Consider the following 21,915-nt stretch of genomic DNA (forward strand, 5'->3'; position numbering starts at 1 on the left):
AATATTATGTTTTTTCATTTCACTTTAAATGCACATCTACATATCAAGTTGTCATTTATTTTTAATATTTTGTGTTCTACAGGTTTCTGTCTGCACATCTCCTCCTAAAACATGTCATTGTGTAGCCAATGAGCGATAAATGTGTTATCTGAACTATTTTCCACCCCCCTTTCTCTCTCTGGTCCATCTGCCCTGCTGCTTCGGTCTATTTTATTTTTTAGGCCTGGTTATTGTTAACATTGTATGCTTCTACTTTTAATATCTGTTTATATCTATATCTGTTCACCTGCTCCCAGTGGTGGAATTCAGCTAAGTGCATTTACACAGCACATAAGTACATTTGAGGTACTTTTTCTCCACTTGAGTATTTCCACTTTATGGTACTTTATACTTCTCCTTTACAAAATCTCAGATAGAAATATTACTCTTTACTCCACTACATTTATTTGATAACTTTGATAAGTTACTTTTTAGATTGTGATTATATATACATAATATGAATAAATTAAAACATTATGATAAATTATTATTATAAATTAAGCCACCAAGTCGAAATAAAAAATAAAAAATAAAAAAAGCTGCACCTTTACCAGAAAAGAGCAGAGTAGTGAGGAACTTTCAGCTGCCTAGATACAAGTGTATCTGCAGTTAAATTATGCCATATGCAAACATAATATACTTCACACATTTTAAAACACCTTGGTAGGTATAACGTAGTCATATGGTGGGGGATTTATCATTATATATCACAAATATATCCAAGGAGGTGGAGGAGTTAGTTTTGATGTCCTTTAAAGCTCTCCCATGCAGTTTCATGGGAGTGTCTAAATACTGTACTGTGTAAATAATTAGCCTTTGTGATGAAATGTTGGATGTGTAAATTATTCATGCACCTTCAAAACCACCAATAAAGACATGATACAGATTTGTGGGCGTGTCCAGTACAAATGCTGCCTCCTGAGCGACTCACATGCAAATTAGGGGCATTTTTGGCGAGATAGACCTTCCTCCTTCCTGTCTGTCACCCTCTTTTTCTCTTTCTCTCTCCTTTTCTTCCTCCCAAACCGGTCGAGAAAGATGGCTGTCCTCCGTAGATCTGGGTCTGTTCGACATTCCAGCCTGTTAAAGGGTTGAAGCTTTTCGTGGCCACTGTGTGCACAAGATTGCTGGATTAATACGGTATATAATAGCTATAATAATTGTTACTTTTTTTATTAAAGATATAAATTGTAACAATTAAGTAATAAAGATGTGACTTGCTCATGGGGGATTGTTGGGTCTTTGTTAATCATGAATAAGTCATAGAGTTCGGTGTTAATCTATTCTATATGTAAAGTGTCTTGAGATAACCTTTCTTATGATTTGGCACTGTAAATAAAATTGAACTGAATAGAATTGAATTGGATAAGTAATAGTTATACAATTACTCAAGAGAGACAGAAACAATAATGACAATGAAATGTTTTAGATCATTATTGTAATAATAATAATAATAATAATAATAATAATAATCTGTGAGGATGTAATCTGCAATAGATTCTGGCAGTATTTTGGTCTGCAGTCATACTATCTATTAGTGTTGTGTAAACAATGAGTGATCAGTTCAGTACGCTGGCCGAATGTGGTTTGAGGAAGAGGAAGAGTCAAGTTTAGTGCAACCATGGAGCAATGCCACCACCCATATTCTGTGGAAGCTGAATCAGAAAGATTGCGACAATCACTTGTGTAAACAAAGGGCTGACACGACAGGTTGATACAAGTGTTTATGAAATGTCTGGACGTGATTCATTCAACTGTGAAAGGGAAACGCCTGTGTAAAAGAAAGCATTACATCAATAATACAATAAAGTTTTACTCTATTTAATCAGTGATATTTTGAGTAAGGGGACTGTATTTGCAATCTCAGTCTATTAGCAGGTTAACCAACACAACAGACAGAGCACAGTCAAGCGAAATAGTAAATATAGCCATCCTAATTCTAGCAGAATGCCATAATGATCTGCTTTGTTTATTGCTCCATTGTAACCCATTACTTAGCCATGCTGTGTCCGTGGAAGGCCTTGGGTCTAATTATTTTTATGCTTTGTTATGATGAATAATTCAAAGTCTCATAAACTCACTGGGATGTGAATATTATGTTTTTTCATTTCACTTTAAATTATTTTTAATATTTTGTGTTCTACAGGTTTCTGTCTGCACATCTCCTCCTAAAACATGTCATTGTGTAGCCAATGAGCGATAAATGTGTTATCTGAACTATTTTCCACCCCCCTTTCTCTCTCTGGTCCATCTGCCCTGCTACTTCTGTCTATTCTATTTTTTAGGCCTGGTTATTGTTAACATTGTATGCTTCTACTTTTTAATATCTGTTTATATCTATATCTGTTCACCTGCTCCCAGGGGTGGAATTCAGCTAAGTGCATTTACACAGCACATAAGTACATTTGAGGTACTTTTTCTCCACTTGAGTATTTCCACTTTATGGTACTTTATACTTCTCCTTTACAAAATCTCAGATAGAAATATTACTCTTTACTCCACTACATTTATTTGATAACTTTGATCAGTTACTTTTTAGATTGTGATTATATATACATAATGTAAATAAATTAAAACATTATGATAAATTATTATTATAAATTAAGCCACCAAGTCAAAATAAAAAATAAAAAATAAAAAAAGCTGCACCTTTACCAGAAAAGAGGAGAGTAGTGAGGAACTTTCAGCAGCCTAGATACAAGTGTATCTGCAGTTAAATTATGCCATATGCAAACATAATATACTTAACACATTTTAAAACACCTTGGTAGGTATAACGAAGTCATATGGTGGGGGATTTATCATTATATATCACAAATATATCCAAGGAGGTGGAGGAGTTAGTTTTGATGTCCTTTAAAGCTCTCCCATGCAGTTTCATGGGAGTGTCTAAATACTGTACAGTGTAAATAATTAGCCTTTGTGATGAAATGTTGGATGTGTAAATTATTCATGCACCTTCAAAACCACCAATAAAGACAAGATGCAGATTTGTGGGCGTGTCCAGTACAAATGCTGCCTCCTGAGCGACTCACATGCAAATTAGGGGCATTTTTGGCGAGATAGACCTTCCTCCTTCCTGTCTGTCACCCTCTTTTTCTCTTTCTCTCTCCTTTTCTTCCTCCCAAACCGGTCGAGACAGATGGCTGTCCTCCGTAGAGCTGGGTCTGTTCGACATTCCAGCCTGTTAAAGGGTTAAAGCTTTTCGTGGCCACTGTGTGCACAAGATTACTGGATTAATACGGTATATAATAGCTATAATAATTGTTACTTTTTTTTTTTATTAAAGATATAAATTGTAACAATTAAGTAATAAAGATGTGACTTGCTCATGGGGGGATTGTTGGGTCTTTGTTAATCATGAATAAGTCATAGAGTTCGGTGTTAACCTATTCTATATGTAAAGTGTCTTGAGATAACCTTTCTTATGATTTGGCACTGTAAATAAAATTGAACTGAATAGAATTGAATTGGATAAGTAATAGTTATACAATTACTCAAGAGAGACAGAAACAATAGTGACAATGAAATGTTTTAGATCATTATTGTAATAATAATAATAATAATAATAATAATCTGTGAGGATGTAATCTGCAATAGATTCTGGCAGTATTTTGGTCTGCAGTCATACTATCTATTAGTGTTGTGTATACGGTGAGTGATCAGTTCAGTACGCTGGCCCAATGTGGTATGACGAAGAGGAAGAGTCAAGTTTAGTGCAGCCATGGATCAATGCCACCACCCATATTCTAAAAAATAAAAAAAGCTGCACCTTTACCAGAAAAGAGCAGAGTAGTGAGCACCTTTACCAGCTGCAACATTAAAGTGATGAACACATGAATGCATTGATAAATATAAATTCATATTATCATATATTCTGAAATAGGCCATTCTGCATAATGACCGCTTTTTACTTTTGTAACTTTAAGTATGTTTCTATCACTGCTAATATGCACTTTTACTTTTGAATGTACTTGGAACTAGGTAATTAAAAACATATAAACTATTCATGAAATAGAATATTGCTACTTTTAATTGAGTTAAAGATGTGGATTTTTCCTCCACCTGCTGTCTGTTCCCATACAAACTCCGCTGAACCCCTCACATCTCATCTCGTCTCAAGTCTCGCGTGTAAACAATGCGACGCTGCCTCCTGCTGGTGGAAACGCGTTTTTACGCCGCAACAGTAAACGCATCACATGATTCTACTTCCGCAACTCGTCCTGCCACACTCGTTCAAAACATCGCCCCTCAGGGATGTCTAAAGAAGGCATAACTAACTGTGTTGGAGTAAATACCGCATGAAAAGCTGCGTTTATTGCATTTTGGTTTAAGCCGTTTAAACAGCACGCCTCGTGTGAGGACCCATCATGTCTCTGCTCAAATGTGGAGTCATGCTGCTGCTGTTGTTTGGACATTCAGTGAGTACCTCTGAGTTTTTGAAGGTTTTTATACTCTGTAGCCGACATTGAAGGAGCTAAACCTGCAGCCTCATCCCACTAACATTAGAAATGATGATGATTAGACAGATGATTAGACTATATCCTGTTTAATAAAAGCCCTGCCACCGAAATTCAAAGCAAAGGATTGGAACTTCCTGTTAAATTGACTTTGTTTATTTAAATACACAGACTTACAAAATATAAATGTTATGCAGAGTTAATCATGTTTTTTAGAGCGCTGGAAAAAAACATGTTCACATATGTAATGTTCGTAAAAGGTTTGACCTTGGCTCATATTTTGAGTTATTAGTTCAGTTAAATAAACGGGCTTGTGTGTGTGTGTGTGTGTGTGTGTGTGTGTGTGTGTGTGTGTGTGTGTGTGTGTGTGTGTGTGTGTGTGTGTGTGTGTGTGTGTGTGTGTGTGTGTGTGTGTGTGTGTGTGTGTGTGTGTGTGTGTGTGTGTGTGTGTGTGTGTGTGTGTGTGTGTGTGTGTGTGTGTGTGTGTGTGTGTGTGTGTGGTATATATGGCTAAAACACACTTTTAAAATACTGTATGTTGGAGGACTGGCAGAAGACTTGCTTAAAATCTCAAACACAAACAGTAAATACTCATTTTAAACTACTTCAGTGCAAGTGGATAATGAGAATGTACAGTATGTAACACCAACTCAGCTAAATAAATTCAACCCCAATAACCCTGACAGGTGCTACAAGTGTGGTAGAGAGGACACGCGATACCATCCCCTGTGGGACTGCCCACTGATTCAGGCCTTAAGGGTGAGGTGATGGATTTGATCTTGCAGGTTACAGGTATAAAACTAATATTAGACCCCAAACTATGTATCCTTCGTATTTTTCTAATAAACCCTGACCTTAGCCATGCAAATAAATCTATGATTATTTTCTGCATGCTACAAGCCAAATACACTAGAGCCAAATCATGGAAATCCACTACTAAACCTAAGTATTACCAAGTATTAGTGTCTGACTTGCAAGACTATCCGATTCACTGCCACTGGAAAAACTCACCTTCACATTAAAGGGTAAACATCCCACTTTTGACAGTATGTGGAGATCTTTTATGGTGTTCTTAGAGGGGAGATAAGCATTGGAGGCATGCCCCCCCCCTGTATGAAAACCATCAACAAACGTAAATACAATGTATTTATTATATGTCTGTTTGTTTTCTTGTTTTTTGCTCTTTTAATTTTTTATTTGAAAGGCTTTTCCCTAAGGGAGTTGACGGATTATTTACATTTTGGACTGTGACAAATAATTCATGCTACTGCCCTGTGATGTTTATCTCCTTTAAGATGAGCCTTATGATAGTTTTGTGATAGTTTTGCACTTGTATTATATCTTGTAGTGTGATTGTTTATACTGAAAATTAATAAACACACTTGTTGGAAAAAAAATACTGTACGTCGGTTGATAGGTACAGTATCATACACTGAAGCATTATTCACAACCTTTAGTGGACAGTCAGGGTTACCGTGTGTGAATGACGCATCCTTTAAAGTCAGCTGAGTAGTCAGCCCTGCACCATAAAAAAACATGAAACTTTACCCTCATCATGGAACATAATATAAAGTGACATATGATTCAAGAGGTTCACACTGTTCATATTCACTCTGGTTATACAAGAACAAATGTGGGACATACTAAAGGTAAAATATGTGTCAAAATACCATTCTGAATAAAGTATTGTGGTGCTGCAGAGATGTGCCGGCCTACCTGCTACAGACTTAGGAAAAAAAATGAATAAAAAATTATTATTCCCTCCAATCTCGTGAATCATAATGCAATTTTAATACAATTCAAAGTGATAGTTTTATTATATCATTTACTGTACTCTACTCTGTTACTTTTATTATGATGATCATTTGTGAGTTAAATCGTGATGTGTTGACCTGCAGCTCGGGGCACCTCGGTCGTTCAGCGTGGATTACAAGAACGACTGCTTTAGGAGAGATGGGAAAGAGTTTCGTTACATATCAGGAAGCATCCATTACAGCCGGATCCCCAGAGTGTACTGGAAGGATCGACTGCTCAAGATGTACATGGCAGGCCTGAATGCCATCCAGACGTAGGTTTGCCTCATCGCTCTTTGTTTTACAGGTTGTTGTCGCGTTTTAACTGGCTTCAATAAAAAAAACTATTCAGGAGGATTTTAAGCTTGAGTTAGAGGCTTTTTTACCTAAAAATGCTGGATTCTGTGTACCATACTGCTTTACGATTCATCTTTGATTCTGATTTCCGAACACACCACTGTGCTCTGTATGAGAAAGGACTATCTTCATTACACACCCGTAGAATGGAGCTATGTGTTTCTTTATAAGGCTATTTTACATCAACTTCCATCGTATCTGTGCTCTCTACTGGCTCCTAGAAACACCAGAACCTGCACCACCTGCACCACCACAGCCTTATTATGTTTAATGTTCCTCGAACCAGCACTGTGTTTGTTGATAGTGCTTGTAGATATTTAGCACCCTCATCTTAGAATAAACTACAGGGTCATTTCAAACTGGAATCCCTCATCCGCATGGTCCGTTTCAAAAGCAGGATTAAGGACTTTTTGAATACAATTTGCACATATACTGTCTCTGAGCACTGATCTGTTTCTTTATTTTTGATGTTGTTTTATCATGTTTAGTTGTGTGTTGTTTAAAAAAAAAAAAAAATGAAACGTGTATGCTGCTGTCTTGGCCAGGACTCCCTTGGAAAAGAGATTTTAACCTGGTTAAATAAAGGTTGATACAAAAAATACACACAAATGTATCAGCAACAATTTTGATGGTTGATTTATCAATTTAAATATTAAATATATGTAAAATATAATATATATAGTAAAAAGCCATATTTCTCCGGTCCCAGCTTTTCCGAATATTTTCCGGTTTGTAGTCTTGTGTGATTGTAAACTGTAAACACTTTATTTACGTTGAAGGTACATTCCTTGGAACTACCACGAGGAATCTCCAGGCAGGTACAATTTTAGTGGGGACAGGGATTTGGAATATTTCCTTCAGCTGGCCCAAGACATTGGTTTGGTGGTGATCCTTCGGCCTGGACCCTACATATGTGCAGAGTGGGACATGGTGAGTTAATGTACACGTTTTGGGGTTTGATGATATTCAATTGATATTCATATTGATTGACACAAGAAGAAGAAAGAAATATGGAACATTCAAATCTTGAGTATTTCCGTCTTATGCTACTTTATTCTTCTATGTCAACACATTTCAGAGGGAATTTATATATTACACTTTTTATATCACTACATTTATCAACATCTATACAGTAGTTGGTTACTGTAAAGATCCATTTATACACACAAAACATCTGAAAATATAAAATGTGATGCATTTTAAGACTGAACAACCCAATGGTACATAAAGTAGTCGTGATTATCTCCACCTAAACCAGTTAAAACATTAATAAACTTTAATAGTAATAATAATTCAATAATATGCTAACATGCCTTCATAGTATTGATACTTTCTTACATCTAACATACGGATGCAGGGTTTAACTTGTAATGGAGTGTTTTTATCGTGTGGTGTTGCTACTTTTACTTATGTTAAATCAATACATCCTTAAAACTTTGTTTTCTCTTTGTTCACACAGAGGGATAATACAGTATAACGGTGCCAAAGGTCACATGTTTACTGTTTGTAAAACTAGAAAGTCATGCTTTAATTGGTGGTGGCTGCACAAATTTGTAGTTTGCGCCTTCACAAATACAATAAGTAGGTATATGTCGGGCTGACAGAGTGGTGTATTTAGCAATATGCTTTGGGAAAATATAAGTGTTTGATGGAGTGTTTTTAGATATATCTATGGATGTCTCAGAGTTTGTTATCCAGTATGAGAACTTGTCTCTGGAATATATTATCAACAGGTTGTGGGGATATGTTTGTTTATCGTCTTTCAACAGAATTGCATAGTGATGAAATCACATTGAAATTTTGCACCTAAGTTCTTAAAAAAATGAGAAAACGCACACTCAGTATTTTTCTCTATTACATTCACACAAATAGGCTTTACCATGTGGTTATTTCATATAGAATAACTATTAATTAAGTTACCAGGGAACATTCTATATCATTTTATATATCGTTACTAGGATATGAATTGACATATATCAGGACAGAAGATTTTGGCTGTGTCGCCCAGCCCTAATTATCACTGATTTACATTTAAGAAGACCACAAACATCCGTCTTTACTTAGGACAGACGCGTTTGACATGGTAAGTTGCACCAAAAACCTGCTGCCATACTTTGCATTATTCTGTCCACCAGGGTGGGCTGCCTGCCTGGCTTCTCAACAAGAAAGACATTGTGCTGCGGTCCTCAGATTCAGGTGAGAAGGAAAACAAGATAAATGATGAAACAGTGGCATGCTGCAGTACATGCAACAGTGTAATTTGTGTGTTTCAGATTACATCGCAGCAGTAGATAAGTGGATGGGGAAGTTACTGCCAATGATAAAGCCTTATCTCTACCAGAACGGCGGTCCTGTCATCACTGTGCAGGTGGGTCCTGGACTTATTTCTGAATTACATGTCATTACAGTACTACAATAAAGGGGAATAACAACTGCCTTCTTGCTGTGCCTGTGTTTGGTAGGTGGAGAATGAATATGGCAGTTATTTCGCCTGCGATTACAACTACATGCGCCACTTGACCAAGCTGTTCCGGTCTCACCTGGGCGAGGAGGTGGTGCTCTTTACCACAGATGGAGCTGGGCTCGGCTACCTCAAATGTGGCTCAATACAGGGTCTCTACGCTACCGTTGACTTTGGGCCAGGTAGGTGCCAGGTGTCTTAGTCAATGCATTTTAGTTTACAGCGAATACTGACTTTTGGTTAAAGGTTTGGTTTTATGTTTGGTCATTGTAAATTACACTATTATCTTTAGAAGTATACTTTATTATTATTATTACAACTGTTGTAAAATCTTTTGTGTGCTCAGCTTCTGGTTTTTCCTCCACATTGACTTATTGTCACATGTTAGATCAGTCACAAGTCATGAGGAAGTCGCACAGATTCTTGTGAGTTTATCTCTGTGTTTTGAACCTGTTAGGGGGAAATGTGACCAGTGCCTTCGCTGCACAGAGACACGCTGAACCTCATGGACCTTTGGTAAGCATTTCCCTTGCTACGGCCTGTGATTCTAAAACACCGCTTCATTTTCTGCCAGACGCTCATAAGGGCTTCGTTCTGCATTAACAGGTGAACTCTGAATTTTACACTGGCTGGCTGGACCACTGGGGGTCACGTCACTCTGTTGTGTCGTCTGCCATAGTGGCCAAGTCCCTCAGCGAGATGCTGGCCATGGGAGCTAACGTCAACCTGTGAGTCTGTGATAGGTTTACACACACTGATGCAGACAGATAAAGGCATACAAAGTTGAAAAATACTGTAAGACTGTGGAAAGAACAACTTTGTGGTTTCAAGTTGATAGAATCTATTTGTGTTTCGTCTCTGTCTACCTTTCAGTTTAATTTCTCTCCTCACAGGTACATGTTCATAGGAGGAACAAACTTTGGGTACTGGAATGGTGAGTGCACATCCACAGACTGGTTTGATGATTTATCCCTTTAAGTGACTCACAGCAAAGCATCTTGAGTCTTTTGTGTTGCCCAAAAGAAGAACCTTACGAAGAACTCCAATCGGGCCCCCCCCCTCCTGTCAAAAACACACTGATTTGAGGCATTTAGTAAACCCTTATCTACATTGAGAGCTTATTGAATAAAACAGTGTTAATATATGTGTTTGAACATATTAAACATATCTACGTTGATTGATCAGGGCTCCCAGATCCCATGCTTCACAGATTCACTGTACTCACGATGGTGAGCAGGGAAATAAAATAATAAAAAAATCCCGGTGGATATCTTCCCATGGAGCCCACATAAAAACTCTTTGTTCAGTAAATTTCTGCTGTCGTTCAGAATAAGGACAGGTGGATTTTTTACAGTAACTTCGATGAAATCCTTGTCATACTGTAAGTAACTTGGGGTTTTCAGACGATTTAATGAAGGTAAATGCAGTCAGAGAATGCAGAATTCTCAACATATCTGTCTTCAGCATCTGACTGATTTACTGAGTTCCCTGCTTTAACCACATTAAGAAAGAAAGAAAGAATGCCTTTATTCGTCCCACTAGGGGAAATTCAATTTTTTTCACTCCGTTATTATTTTTCATGTTACGCACACAGAGGCCCAAATTACACACATGCACAAACAGGACCTCTATAAATGCAATTAATGGAGAGATGTCAGAGCGAGGGGGCTGCCAACGGCTGGGGCCTGAGTAGTTCGGGGTTCAGTGCCATGCTCAACAGCACCTCGGCAGTGCCCAGGAGATGGACTTGCACCTCTCCAGCCACCAGTCCACACTCCATTCATGGTCCACACAAAGACTTGAACCGGCGCCCCTACGGTTCCCAGCCGAGTCCCCTGTGGACTGAGCGACTACCGCCTTATGTGTTCAAGTTTTTTATTCTAATTGAAGAGTAATTTAAATAAATGAGTCATATTTTAAACTAGCTCGCTGTAGCACATCTGCAGCAAGTATTTAGTGCTCTAAAGTGGTCTGTTCAATTCCACTGTGTGTTTAAATGATAAATACCCTTTCCTCACTATGCAGGTAAGGGGCCCATTCACAGTTAGCGTGTTTTTGTTATGGTATTGGATGAAACTCACCCTTTAATTGCCTCTTTATACATCAGGTGCCAATGCGCCATACAGCCCGCAGCCCACGAGCTACGACTACGACGCCCCACTCACGGAAGCAGGAGACCTCACAAAGAAGTATTTTGCCATTCGAGAGGTGATCAAAATGGTAAGAACACTACTGCAGGAAATCACTTTGGCTGTTTTGTTTAAAATTCAGGGCTGTTATTAATGTGCAATACCATAAGTGTTGCGCTAGTATGTACAATGTAGTGTATGCACAGAGTGTATATCATCTGCAAGAATGTATGCATCTTTTCACCACAGTACCACAAGATACCAGAGGGACCAGTACCACCAACAACTCCAAAGTATGCCTATGGGACTGTTGCGATGAAAAAGGCAGGTACTCAGTGGACATGGTGTTTCTCTGAACTCATGTCTGTATTTTACTTTGTCAAACTCAATCAGAGCATTTCATATGTTCGATTGCAACTCACTGCATGATTTAAAACATGAATAAATACTAAAAAGCAGCCCTCTGCCATCACAGCTCCAGACGATAACAGAGGCCTTAGAAACACTGTCTTTCTCCGGCCCCATCAAGAGCACGTATCCTCAGACTTTCACTGAACTGAACCAGGTATACTTTAATGTTCTTCTGTTTTAATTTTTTTAAATGATTGATTTTCAATTTGTTTAAAACATATCTCTCTCCTGTTTGTCCCTTAGGCCTTTGGTTATGTGCTCTACAGGACCACTCTGCCTGCTGACTGCAGCACACCAACGCCACTGTCTTCTCCACTAAACGGCATCCATGACAGAGCGTATGTGTCAGTGGACGGGGTGAGTCTGCTTATTATTATTAGATATTAGATGCAGGTCCACGTGCATTTCTTTTGATGTCATTGCTCATCACCAGATCAGTTAAATATAACGCTGGCCTTAAGTGGAACCTCTAGGTCCCCCCCTAGGGCCCCTCTAGGGCTGAAAAATGAAGCCAACGTGGAAGCGTCAAACTGCAGTTCCTCGAGTGGCCACTGGCTCCAACACTGAGTCAATCCCCCATAGCCTCTCCATGTTAAAATGGCAAACTTCACAGCAGAAATAAACGTGTGTATAGCATGGTACAACAGAAATGTTTTTGTTTGTTATTTTTTTAACGTTCATGACAACTGTATAGGGGGGAAGGGGGGGTGTTGAGTGTTTACGTAACTCACACATTTAATTATTAAGGCTTGAAGTTATGCGAAATAATGCCATGCAGCTTTGAGTGACAATTGATTGAGTCACATGTGACGAGCATAGACTGTAGGCTTCATCCGGCGCGCCCTAGCTCCATCCACGCTCCGCCTCTTTGCCTATTTCTAGATTAGGCAAGAACAGGTGAAGTCCGACACGGCCAAGATGGCAACATCCAGAGCCAACCTATGGTTGACGTCACAGACCCTACGTACATGTTTTATGCAGTCAAATTTCAATGCTTTGTTGGTACCCAATACGTCTGTAGCATCATCATTATTTTACCAATTTTAGATTGGCAGTACTTCTTGAGGAGCCTTCACATGATTTTGCGCTGCCCTCACCGCGAGGTTGGGCGCAGTGCCCCAGCGACTTTTTCCAACCAAAATAATATGTAACGTTGCTGTGCTCATCATCGGTTAAATTCGCTAGGCCTGGCATAGCGAACATACACAAATGGCTAAATCAACCGTTAGCTTGTAGACTGCCTATTCACAAACCTGGTAATCCGATGTGACTGCTTATGAACCTCCAAGCATTTATTTTTTCTCATGAGATCGTGATACGACTTTAATGTAACATTAAATAGTTTGGGAAACTTGAACACACAAAGAATGAGTTTTTCCTCCATCTTACTAGCTGGCTTGATGCCGCTCTCTGGTTGCCTAGGAAACGTAAACGTCACATTCAAAGCTTCTATCTCTTTGGTTGGGCTTTTGAAAAGTCAGCGGAAACAAAGTCAAAGTTCAACTGATTTGAACTTTGAGTGCAGCAGCAGAGAAGGAAATCCGAGCGGCGCGCGCTGCTAACTTGTGCGCTGCCGCCTCCACCATAGGAAATGACTGGAATGGCTGACGCAAAGCATTTATATGTATGATGTGTAGGGGCCTTTATACGATCACTTGAACATTTACGAATGTAAGCTTCTTTTGATTAAATTGGGGAAAAAATACTTAGAGGTAAGGTATAGAAAATAGAAAGGAAAAGGTATTGTTTTGGTGTCTTTACTTGGACTCGTTATGGTATCAACACTACTATAGAAAAGTGTTAAATTTATTCCTACTTAAAAATGTAACCATGCTGATTTCTTCTCAAGGTCGCTGTTGGGATTCTTGAAAGGAACAAAGCCATAACTGTGAACGTGACTGGGAAAGCTGGCAGTCAGGTGGACATACTGGTGGAGAATATGGGCCGAGTAAACTACGGAAGAGACATCAACGACCTAAAGGTTTTTTTCCAGCTACATTTTAAAGTCACTAGTTGTTCTTTGGCATATATGTGTCACATGGCTTCATGGTATTTCAGATTCCATGTTGTGCAAGCCTAAAAACAGTAAGATTTGATTTAACTGCAACCAAATCGTAATGTATATTTTTGTTGCGGTTGAACTTCACAGTTTCAACAGGCTCTGGGTTGTGGGTGTGAATTATCTTCTCTTCCTGCCCGGTGTCTTTGCTGCACAGGGCCTGGTGTCCAACCTGACTCTGGGGAAAGATGCACTCAGCGGTTGGACCATGTACAGCCTCAGTATCGATGAAGCCGTCAGTCAGGGCCTTCTTGGTAAAACGAAACCAACAGACCCACCTCCACCTGCTGCGCTCTCCCTTCCAGCCTTCTACGAGGGAAGCTTCATCATTCCCGACGGCATCCCAGCCCTCCCCCAGGACACCTACATCAAACTGCCCAACTGGAGGAAGGCATGTCACCCACGAATGAAAATATCGGCCTAATTTGCTCCATTTTAGATAGTAACAAATAAGATTAAATTAAAATAATGTTTAGCAACTGCACTTCTCTAAATGTGGTTCAAGAAATTGCAAATAAAATTACATGTTGGTTGATAATTTCAAGATATTCCCCAGAATGGGCCCTATGAAATGTTTAGTCAGTTTTGTCATTTTAATGAAAGACGTATTCCTAAAATACATTACACTAATTAATCAGTCCTTTGTTTTTGTTTTTTTCAGGGGCAAGTTTGGATTAACGGCTTCAACTTGGGACGTTACTGGCCGACCCGAGGCCCTCAGGTGACACTTTTTGTCCCTGCCAACATCCTCAGCACAGCTGCACCCAACAATGTGACCGTCCTGGAGCTGGAAGAGGCTCCCTGCGGCTCAGGGTCATGTGGTGTAGAGTTTACTGACACCCCCATCCTGAATGCAACAGTCCAGCACATGAATAGGCAGGCTGTGAGTCAATGGGTCTACGGGCGTGCAGGTGCAGACTATTACCCAGAGCCCATTCTGTAATCCACCGACGATCACAGGAGGCTCTTCTCGCTAAAGACGATTTGTTGTGATAATAAGGGAACTCCCTGCTGCATTTGCACAACTCTATTCGCTGACGTACAAACACAAATCAGCACTGGATGTATGCCTGATTTTAAAAAGCTGTAATGTGTGAAAGAAGGTATCTTTGGGACACGGCATCAGTGATTGAATGTGTCTTTATGAAAAGTGATTAAATGTGTCTTTAGACAATATTGTATTTAACCATCACATCAACTGTGGGCGTCTCTACCTCACTGATTCTGTAGAACAATTTCATTCAAAGCATCTTTTTATCTTTAGAAAGAGATCCTTGCCAATTGAAGCACTGCCAAAACAACAAAGCAGTCTGTATTTTAGAGTTCTATTTTTTTATGTGAAAAACACATCAGGGAAAAAGTGTCAGACACCTAGAGATACATTGTGGGACTTGTAAATGATGTTGCATATGCCCTGAACCTATGATCCCCCTTTCTCATTGTGTGAAGATATGCTAGTCAGACATATGTATGTACCACCATAAGATCTATTTGAATGAGATTAATGACTGTCACTGCAATAAAATAAGATTTTTCTTTAATGTGAGTGCATGCGTGCGTACACATTTTATCCCCATAGACGGATTATAAACAAACACGTTTCAATAAGGATCCCTGTAAACCATTTCACATTAACATTCATGACCCAGTTTATTTCCTGTTGCAGTGTATGTGACAGACATCAACTGACAGGAAGTTAAAGGTTGAATATAAAGAATGAGAAAAACACCGCCATCTAGTGTCTCAAGATCGTAGTCACAACAACAAAAAATAATTACAAACACTGGTTGCCATGTTCATCAGACCCGGCTAAGTAGCCTACTGGAGTTTGTTTGAGCCTGTTTGAACCTGTCCCCTCTGGCAAATCCCACCATAAAAACAAGTATTGCAGAGGAGTTTGACTGACAGTTACCGTTAGCCATTACCGTTATTAAAGCTAAGTAAACATGAAAGTTAGCTTACCAGTTAGGGAGAAACGTAGACATTTCAGAGTGCGTTTTAATGCCTCCTTTATCTCAGTCCATCGAGTGAATGCCTATATTGACTCTCGTTTTTGCCTGTCTCTGGTCACTCAGCTGCTGGGACAAATGAGCTGCAGGATTGGCAAACTCCATTTCACCCAGTGCCAGCCTACAGTAGCTGCACCGAACAACAAACAACCCACAATACTGGCCGCAGTCAGGCTGTTAAGTCAAGATATGTTTTCTGGGTCCAAGCCGGTCAGCCTGGCATTTCTACAACACAGCAGTTGTTTGAACAGATCTGAGTTTTGAAAAACAACGTAATTGTCATTTCATTGTTGTTGGACAAAACTCAGATCTTTTCAGCTAGAGACCTTTTTCATCCACGAGAAAGAGACAATGAACTTGTTTGTTGAACTGTTTTGTCTAGCTGACATTAAAAGGTGATCGAAATTGTTCATGTGTTCGGCCGTTGTTGTCTGTTTTGTTTCAATGGAGCGTTTGGATCCGGAAATCGTATTTTGAAAGGGTGTCGTTAAATCAGACTTAAAAGCCGGATTGGCTGGTACAATATAAACAGAACGTGACAGAAAGTCATTGTCAACAAACCGTCACAATTTAAAAAAAAATATTAATTCAGACTTAATTTATTTTTATGGAAAATAAATAGGTTAATTCTGTACATCTGTACGCCGACTGGGTGTATTATGTTTTAAATAATATAGATTTTAATTAAGATTCTACACATTCAACCTTTAACAAGGAACCAGGCTGTTGCCTAGCAATGGGATTCCTTTGAAAAGGTCTATAACTGTTAATATCTGACCAAGATAGGACCTGAACATACAGTTTACGGTTGAAAAAGTAAGGAAACCCCATATATTAATTGGTAGGGACAGATTTTCTTTCTTTCTTCCTTTCTTTCAAAATGTTCTTTAGAGCAGGGTTTGGTATGTAGTGCACACTCCGAAGCGGAGGGTGGCGCCATTGCACATGACCATCGTCAAAAGTCAAGAAGAAGAAAACTTGAGGCGTAGAAGTAGAGGGCGGAGGCCTGCTATCATGCAGAGGAGATAACCTTAATGTTTGGAAGTTTTGTCCAGTGATAAGGTAAACAACAATAACAACCTCGAATAAAATATTTAACGTCAGTTAAATCGTATCGATACGTAAGTTGTCAGCTGTGGCTCACTATAATTAGCGTCAGCTAGCCAGTAAGATGCTAACTTAGCCATACAGTTGAGGAAGCTGCTTTTATCTCTATTATCCGTACGAAGCAAGTTATCTGTAAAAGCATTTTACTGTTGTCATGTGTGTAAACAGGATGTAGGCAAATACAACTCTTCGAAAGCGAGCTAATCATTATCCTGTGTGTAGATTTAATATCCACAGTGTCAGAAACAATCCCCATAAAGCCTGTTGTACATGAATAGTCCAACATGTATTACAGCATCCTTTGCACTCTACACCATTGCACTAATGTCATTTTTACAATTTAATTCTCCTGTGGTTTGTATATATATATGTATATATATATGTGTGTGTTTGTAAATTGATAATAAGACTCCTTGTATGTGTTCACACTTACTCAGCCATTAATTTGATTCTGATCTTTGTTTCTCCTGCAGGTTGTAAACATTCGTGTTGGATCGTTGCTCAAAATGTTGAGACACTGTCATACTACCTGATATTATTAACAGATATGCCGTGGTGTTTAAACACTAAGCGGAAATATAACGTTTAACCATCACTCAGTAAAACTACAAAAAACAAAACAGAGAGCAGTTTCTCCTGTCTTTATCTAGACCATGGTAGACAATCGCTATGCCACAGCTCTGGTCATCGGCTCCGTGCTGAGCCTGCTGGCGACAGTGTACCTCTCTGTGGCGGTGGGAACTCAGCACTGGTACCAGTACAGCTGTCCACCGTCTAAACGTGAGGGGAGCAACGCCTCCGAGCTCAGAAAGGAGTTCATCAATGAAGAGGTTGATGAGAAGACTTACAGTGACACCATGTTCCGCCTGAACGGCACCCTGGGACTGTGGTGGAGGTGCATACTGGTGCCAAGTGAGTCCCACTGGTTCAAAGAGCCAGGTATTAGCTCCTTTGCAATATATTACATCTTTTGAGATTGCACTTTCACCAACACTATTTGGTAGATATCACATTATAAACCCCTGTTTTGCAGAAAGGCTTGTGCGTATGCCTGCAATAATTTATTTTAATTTGTAGTTAAGATCACAAAGTTGACACACATATGTTTTGCTGCATCACAGGGAACTGTGAATATAATGATTGAGAAAACAAGTATTTTTTTATTTAATAAAATTTCAAAGTGATAAAAAGGGTGTTTGAGCTTCCGTGAAACACCGGTACAGAATATGATTATTTAAAACGATACAGAAAAAAGATTATTTAGTTTTATAAGACTTGAGGAAAAGTTGAATCTGTGTATCCCTACTGCCACAAATCTCTCTTCATCGATATGAATCATCATCTGCAATATAGTGAATGCAATATAGCAGTGAAAGGGATAGCCACCTCAGTATAAACTAGGAGAAATTACACAATTCTATTTTCTCATGGAGTACTATTGTATACATAACCTTTTCTCCCTGATTCTGACTTTAGATCCAAAGATGGAGAGGCAGTGTGTGAGCTTCACGCTTCCTCAGCAGTTTAGTCCAAAGTACAAATACCCTGGAAACCACAACAGCGAAGAAGATCTGCTGAGAACATGTGAGTCCACCCTGTTCTCCCTGTGTCTGTGCATTAACATGATTTTTATGGTTTTCCCATTTATCATGCTTCCATTTGAATCCACTTGCAGTCTGTGAACTGTTTGTTGTTGAGTGCTATCTGTGTCACAAATGACCAATAAACTATTTTAGACATGGTCTATTTTATATATGGAATATTTAAAATCTTGATTTATTAACCATAAGAGTTGTAGGGCAACGTATGCACCAGAGGATTCAGAAAATAATGTTCAACTAAAGTGAAAACAAAATCTGCTATAGATACCAGTTGGAGAGCGAAGCTCAGGCATCAAAATACTGTACAGTCCCGCTTCAAATTCATTGACTTGTACTTTTAAGTATCAGGCATTTTACTCTGCAACAAATAACTATACCTTCTTGAACATAAGATAATGTTTTGCATGTAGATTTTAAGAGTTTAGTTTAGTTAATGTTTGGTCTTTGTGCAGACTTATGGAGGTGCCAGTTTCTCCTACCCTTGGTGTCTTTGGCTTTGGTGTTCCTCGGCGGCCTTGTTGGGGTCTGCGCCTGCCTGTGCCGCAGCTTCACCCCAACCTTGGGTGTGGGAGTGCTACATCTACTCGCAGGTGAGAGAAATGCACTTAAAGACATGGACCACAGAAAAAAACTTTTAAAAATGGCATGTCATCTTTGATGTTCTGAAGGAATATATGGATTTTCAGCAAGTGATGCACACCATCATCTTGGCAATAATGTAAACAAGATGGGGGGGGGGGGGGTGACAATGCACAATGACAAAAAAATGAAAGGAATCCTGGTTTTCTTGGGTTTTGTATGCACTGTAGCGGATTGCCTGAATGTTCTTTAATTGTTTAATTTAATGGTTAGGTTCGTATTGAAAGGTCAATCTCCACATGGATAAATGGATCAGTGTTAAAAGGTGTTAAAAATCACCAGACAGAAGGATCACAATTGTACAGCAATAATCAGAGCCACAATGCAAACTTAGTTTAAATCAGTGTATTGCACAATGAGCTACACTCAACATCAAAAAATGTCTTTTAAATAATCGTCCAAAAGGTCCAAATAATGTTCTCCAACAGAAACAGTCCAAAGGTAAATCAAAAATCACTTATTGGTTTCAAGCACAACAAACTAAAGAAAGAATTTCAGTTTGTGTAATTCTGTTTTAGTGCTGGTTTTTGTTTTTTTGTAGGAGCGATTCATCTTTTCGAACTAAACAATATAGGATCTCTGAAGTAGGATCTCCCCCCGTTAGGAGTGGAGCCTCTTCCCAAACAATTTAACAAACGATCTTTGAATAAGTGAATCTCCAACACTGTCTGAGTTATTTTGAGAATTATAAACATGCAATCATGTAGAGACAGAATTTACATGCGCAGGGCCCCCCTAATATAATGGTAGGGGAAACACTACAAATTAAGGGCAGGGGTGGTACTTGTCACAGTATGTTTTGAAGAAGCAGACAGACAGAGCTGCTGCTTTGTTCTTCATTCAATATAATGCAGACTATTTGTTAACGTGTAACACAAGCGGGCCATATTGCACAGCGAGAAAATGTGTAAAGATTTTACAGTTGAGTGTCCTAACTGACTGACCATGACGACGCTGGTGTGTGAGCTTGCATAGGAAACAATTGTTGCAAGTATTTGTACACGCGTATTAAGCTGCCAGCGCCTTTTGTGCCTAACACGTGATGATTAAAACTAACATCAGCCTGGTGATGCTGCTTGTGGCCTTCTTCTTGTAAGGTGAGTTCTTCCTCATACAACTAACTGAATTTTTAGCATTTACTTTACCAGCTTTATAAACCTCAGGAAGTTTTCTTTTGCTTTGTTTAATGACCTTAATACATGTAATGTAATCAATCCTTGGCAGTATGAACAAAATCCTGATTGTGGGAAACACTAAAACAAGTTGACATAACATATAAATGATCTTTTTCTCTCTCACCCTACTGCCTTCACAGTTTTGTGGTGTCCATCTTTTATGACTCTTCTCTGCTCAACAGGTTTGTGCACTCTGGGCACCGTCTGCTGTTTCCTGGCCGGAGTGGATTTACTGCAACAGTTTTCCCCACCACCAGAAGGAGTGGAGGGCTCGTTGGGCTGGTCCCTTTACCTCGCACTCATCTCTTTCCCTCTGCAGATGATGGCAGCTGCTTTATTCCTGTGGGCGGCCAGGAGTCACAGCAAAAACTACACCCGCATGACTGCTTACAGGGTAGCCTAAAGAGAGGCTACTACAACAACTTACCTTAAAACAGCCAACTGGTCTGAGGACTTTCTAAAAAAAAAAAGGGTTGTTGTTTAGAAAGGACTGAACTGGTTGTAACTTTTCACTTCTTCTGTAACAATCTTGTTTTTAAAATTTAACAGAACAGTTTCATGATATCACAGAGTTAGGCAGGAACATGCCAAACCAGTTTGCAGCTAATCATCATAAGTGCTCATAATTAGGGGTTTAATACTTTTGAGTTGTTTCACCTTTTGTTTTCTAGCATTTCTAACCTGTATGTTATCCAAAGCATGTTCTTTAGGGTATTTTACAGCACGATATTGTGGATCGTTTGTTATTTCTGGTATTAACTGTGTTGCTGTGCCGTACTTTAATGCCTTCTTTTCGGTTGCCATTGTTTCTAAAGCTGCTCACCACATTGCCCTTAAATCAGATATAGATTATCACTTTGCACACAAACTTCCAACATGCAGTCATCTAAGACAGGGTAGCTTTCTATAGCAGTGCATGAAAAATAGTATTTTATATTTGTGCTCTGCTGTGCATGCCTTTTAAGCTGATATTTCTGTTATCGGTGGTAATTGTTGATTTCAGTCAGTGGTATGGGTTTCCTTAATGTAACCACTCACCTTCTAATTGTCACCTGTGTTTATAGATCTAATATTTATTAATGAGGTTCATTTAAATGTTGAATTGATTTCATACCACTCAAGCAAACCTGTGATCTCTTTGTAGCATTTAAATTCTAATGTTTCAGTCCCATACGTTACTACTGCCATTTGACACGTTTTTATATACATGGTTCTTTGTTCCCTTTGGAGCTCAGCTTCATCAGTTGTTTAACTGACTGGTCTGACAGCTAGCCATCAATGAAAGCCTTTTACTCCAGAGTCAGAAACACTGGTACTTTCAATACCAATTGAATTTACAAAACATTAATTTGCAAGTGAAAATCCTCATGAATCCACATCTTTACACTTAACATCACCTGGAAAGTGAATAATTTGTTACTTTTTTTGCGTGTCCAAAATAACAAATTTCTTAGCTCCAGAATAAGAATTGTGATGTATTTGTGTCACATCGTTTTGTTACTTGTCTGATGTGTATACACTCTGGCTTTTGTAAATGTTTTTATGTATTCAGAAGCACATTGTACCAGTTTCTGTATTGATAAATTTGACATTTGCTTACGTCTGACGTTTTTGTGTGATCCATTAGAGTGTAATTATATATTACAGAGATGCTTTGTTATTGCCATGTCTGTGT

The 21,915-nt window shown here is 38.9% G+C and overlaps 2 protein-coding genes across 4 annotated transcripts; both read left to right on the forward strand.

Annotated features, from left to right (window-relative positions):
• The first annotated feature begins 4,294 nt into the window (after positions 1–4,294).
• On the forward strand, positions 4,295–15,218 carry glb1 (galactosidase, beta 1). The gene is made up of 16 exons (XM_083924401.1): positions 4,295–4,460; positions 6,398–6,567; positions 7,429–7,579; positions 8,785–8,845; positions 8,923–9,017; positions 9,112–9,292; positions 9,568–9,626; positions 9,717–9,838; positions 10,004–10,044; positions 11,218–11,330; positions 11,489–11,563; positions 11,715–11,804; positions 11,894–12,007; positions 13,500–13,631; positions 13,867–14,100; positions 14,371–15,218. The coding sequence occupies exons 1-16, from the start codon at positions 4,410–4,412 to the stop codon at positions 14,650–14,652; spliced, it is 1,971 nt and encodes a 656-aa protein (XP_083780527.1). The 5' UTR covers positions 4,295–4,409; the 3' UTR covers positions 14,653–15,218.
• Positions 15,219–16,659: 1,441 nt separating this feature from the next.
• On the forward strand, positions 16,660–21,839 carry cldnd1b (claudin domain containing 1b). Of its 3 annotated transcripts, none has more exons than XM_083935649.1 (5): positions 16,660–16,780; positions 17,299–17,764; positions 18,302–18,409; positions 18,879–19,016; positions 20,423–21,839. In XM_083935649.1, the coding sequence occupies exons 2-5, from the start codon at positions 17,479–17,481 to the stop codon at positions 20,641–20,643; spliced, it is 753 nt and encodes a 250-aa protein (XP_083791775.1). In that variant the 5' UTR covers positions 16,660–16,780; positions 17,299–17,478; the 3' UTR covers positions 20,644–21,839. The 3 variants fall into 3 exon arrangements, with proteins under 3 accessions (XP_083791775.1, XP_083791777.1, XP_083791776.1); XM_083935651.1 differs by having other exon boundaries at positions 17,299–17,737; XM_083935650.1 differs by having other exon boundaries at positions 16,691–16,780; positions 17,476–17,764.
• The last annotated feature ends 76 nt before the right edge of the window (positions 21,840–21,915 follow it).

The sequence above is a fragment of the Echiichthys vipera genome (genome assembly GCF_963691815.1).
Source record: "Echiichthys vipera genome assembly, chromosome: 2".
NCBI classification, from domain to species: domain Eukaryota; kingdom Metazoa; phylum Chordata; class Actinopteri; order Perciformes; family Trachinidae; genus Echiichthys; species Echiichthys vipera.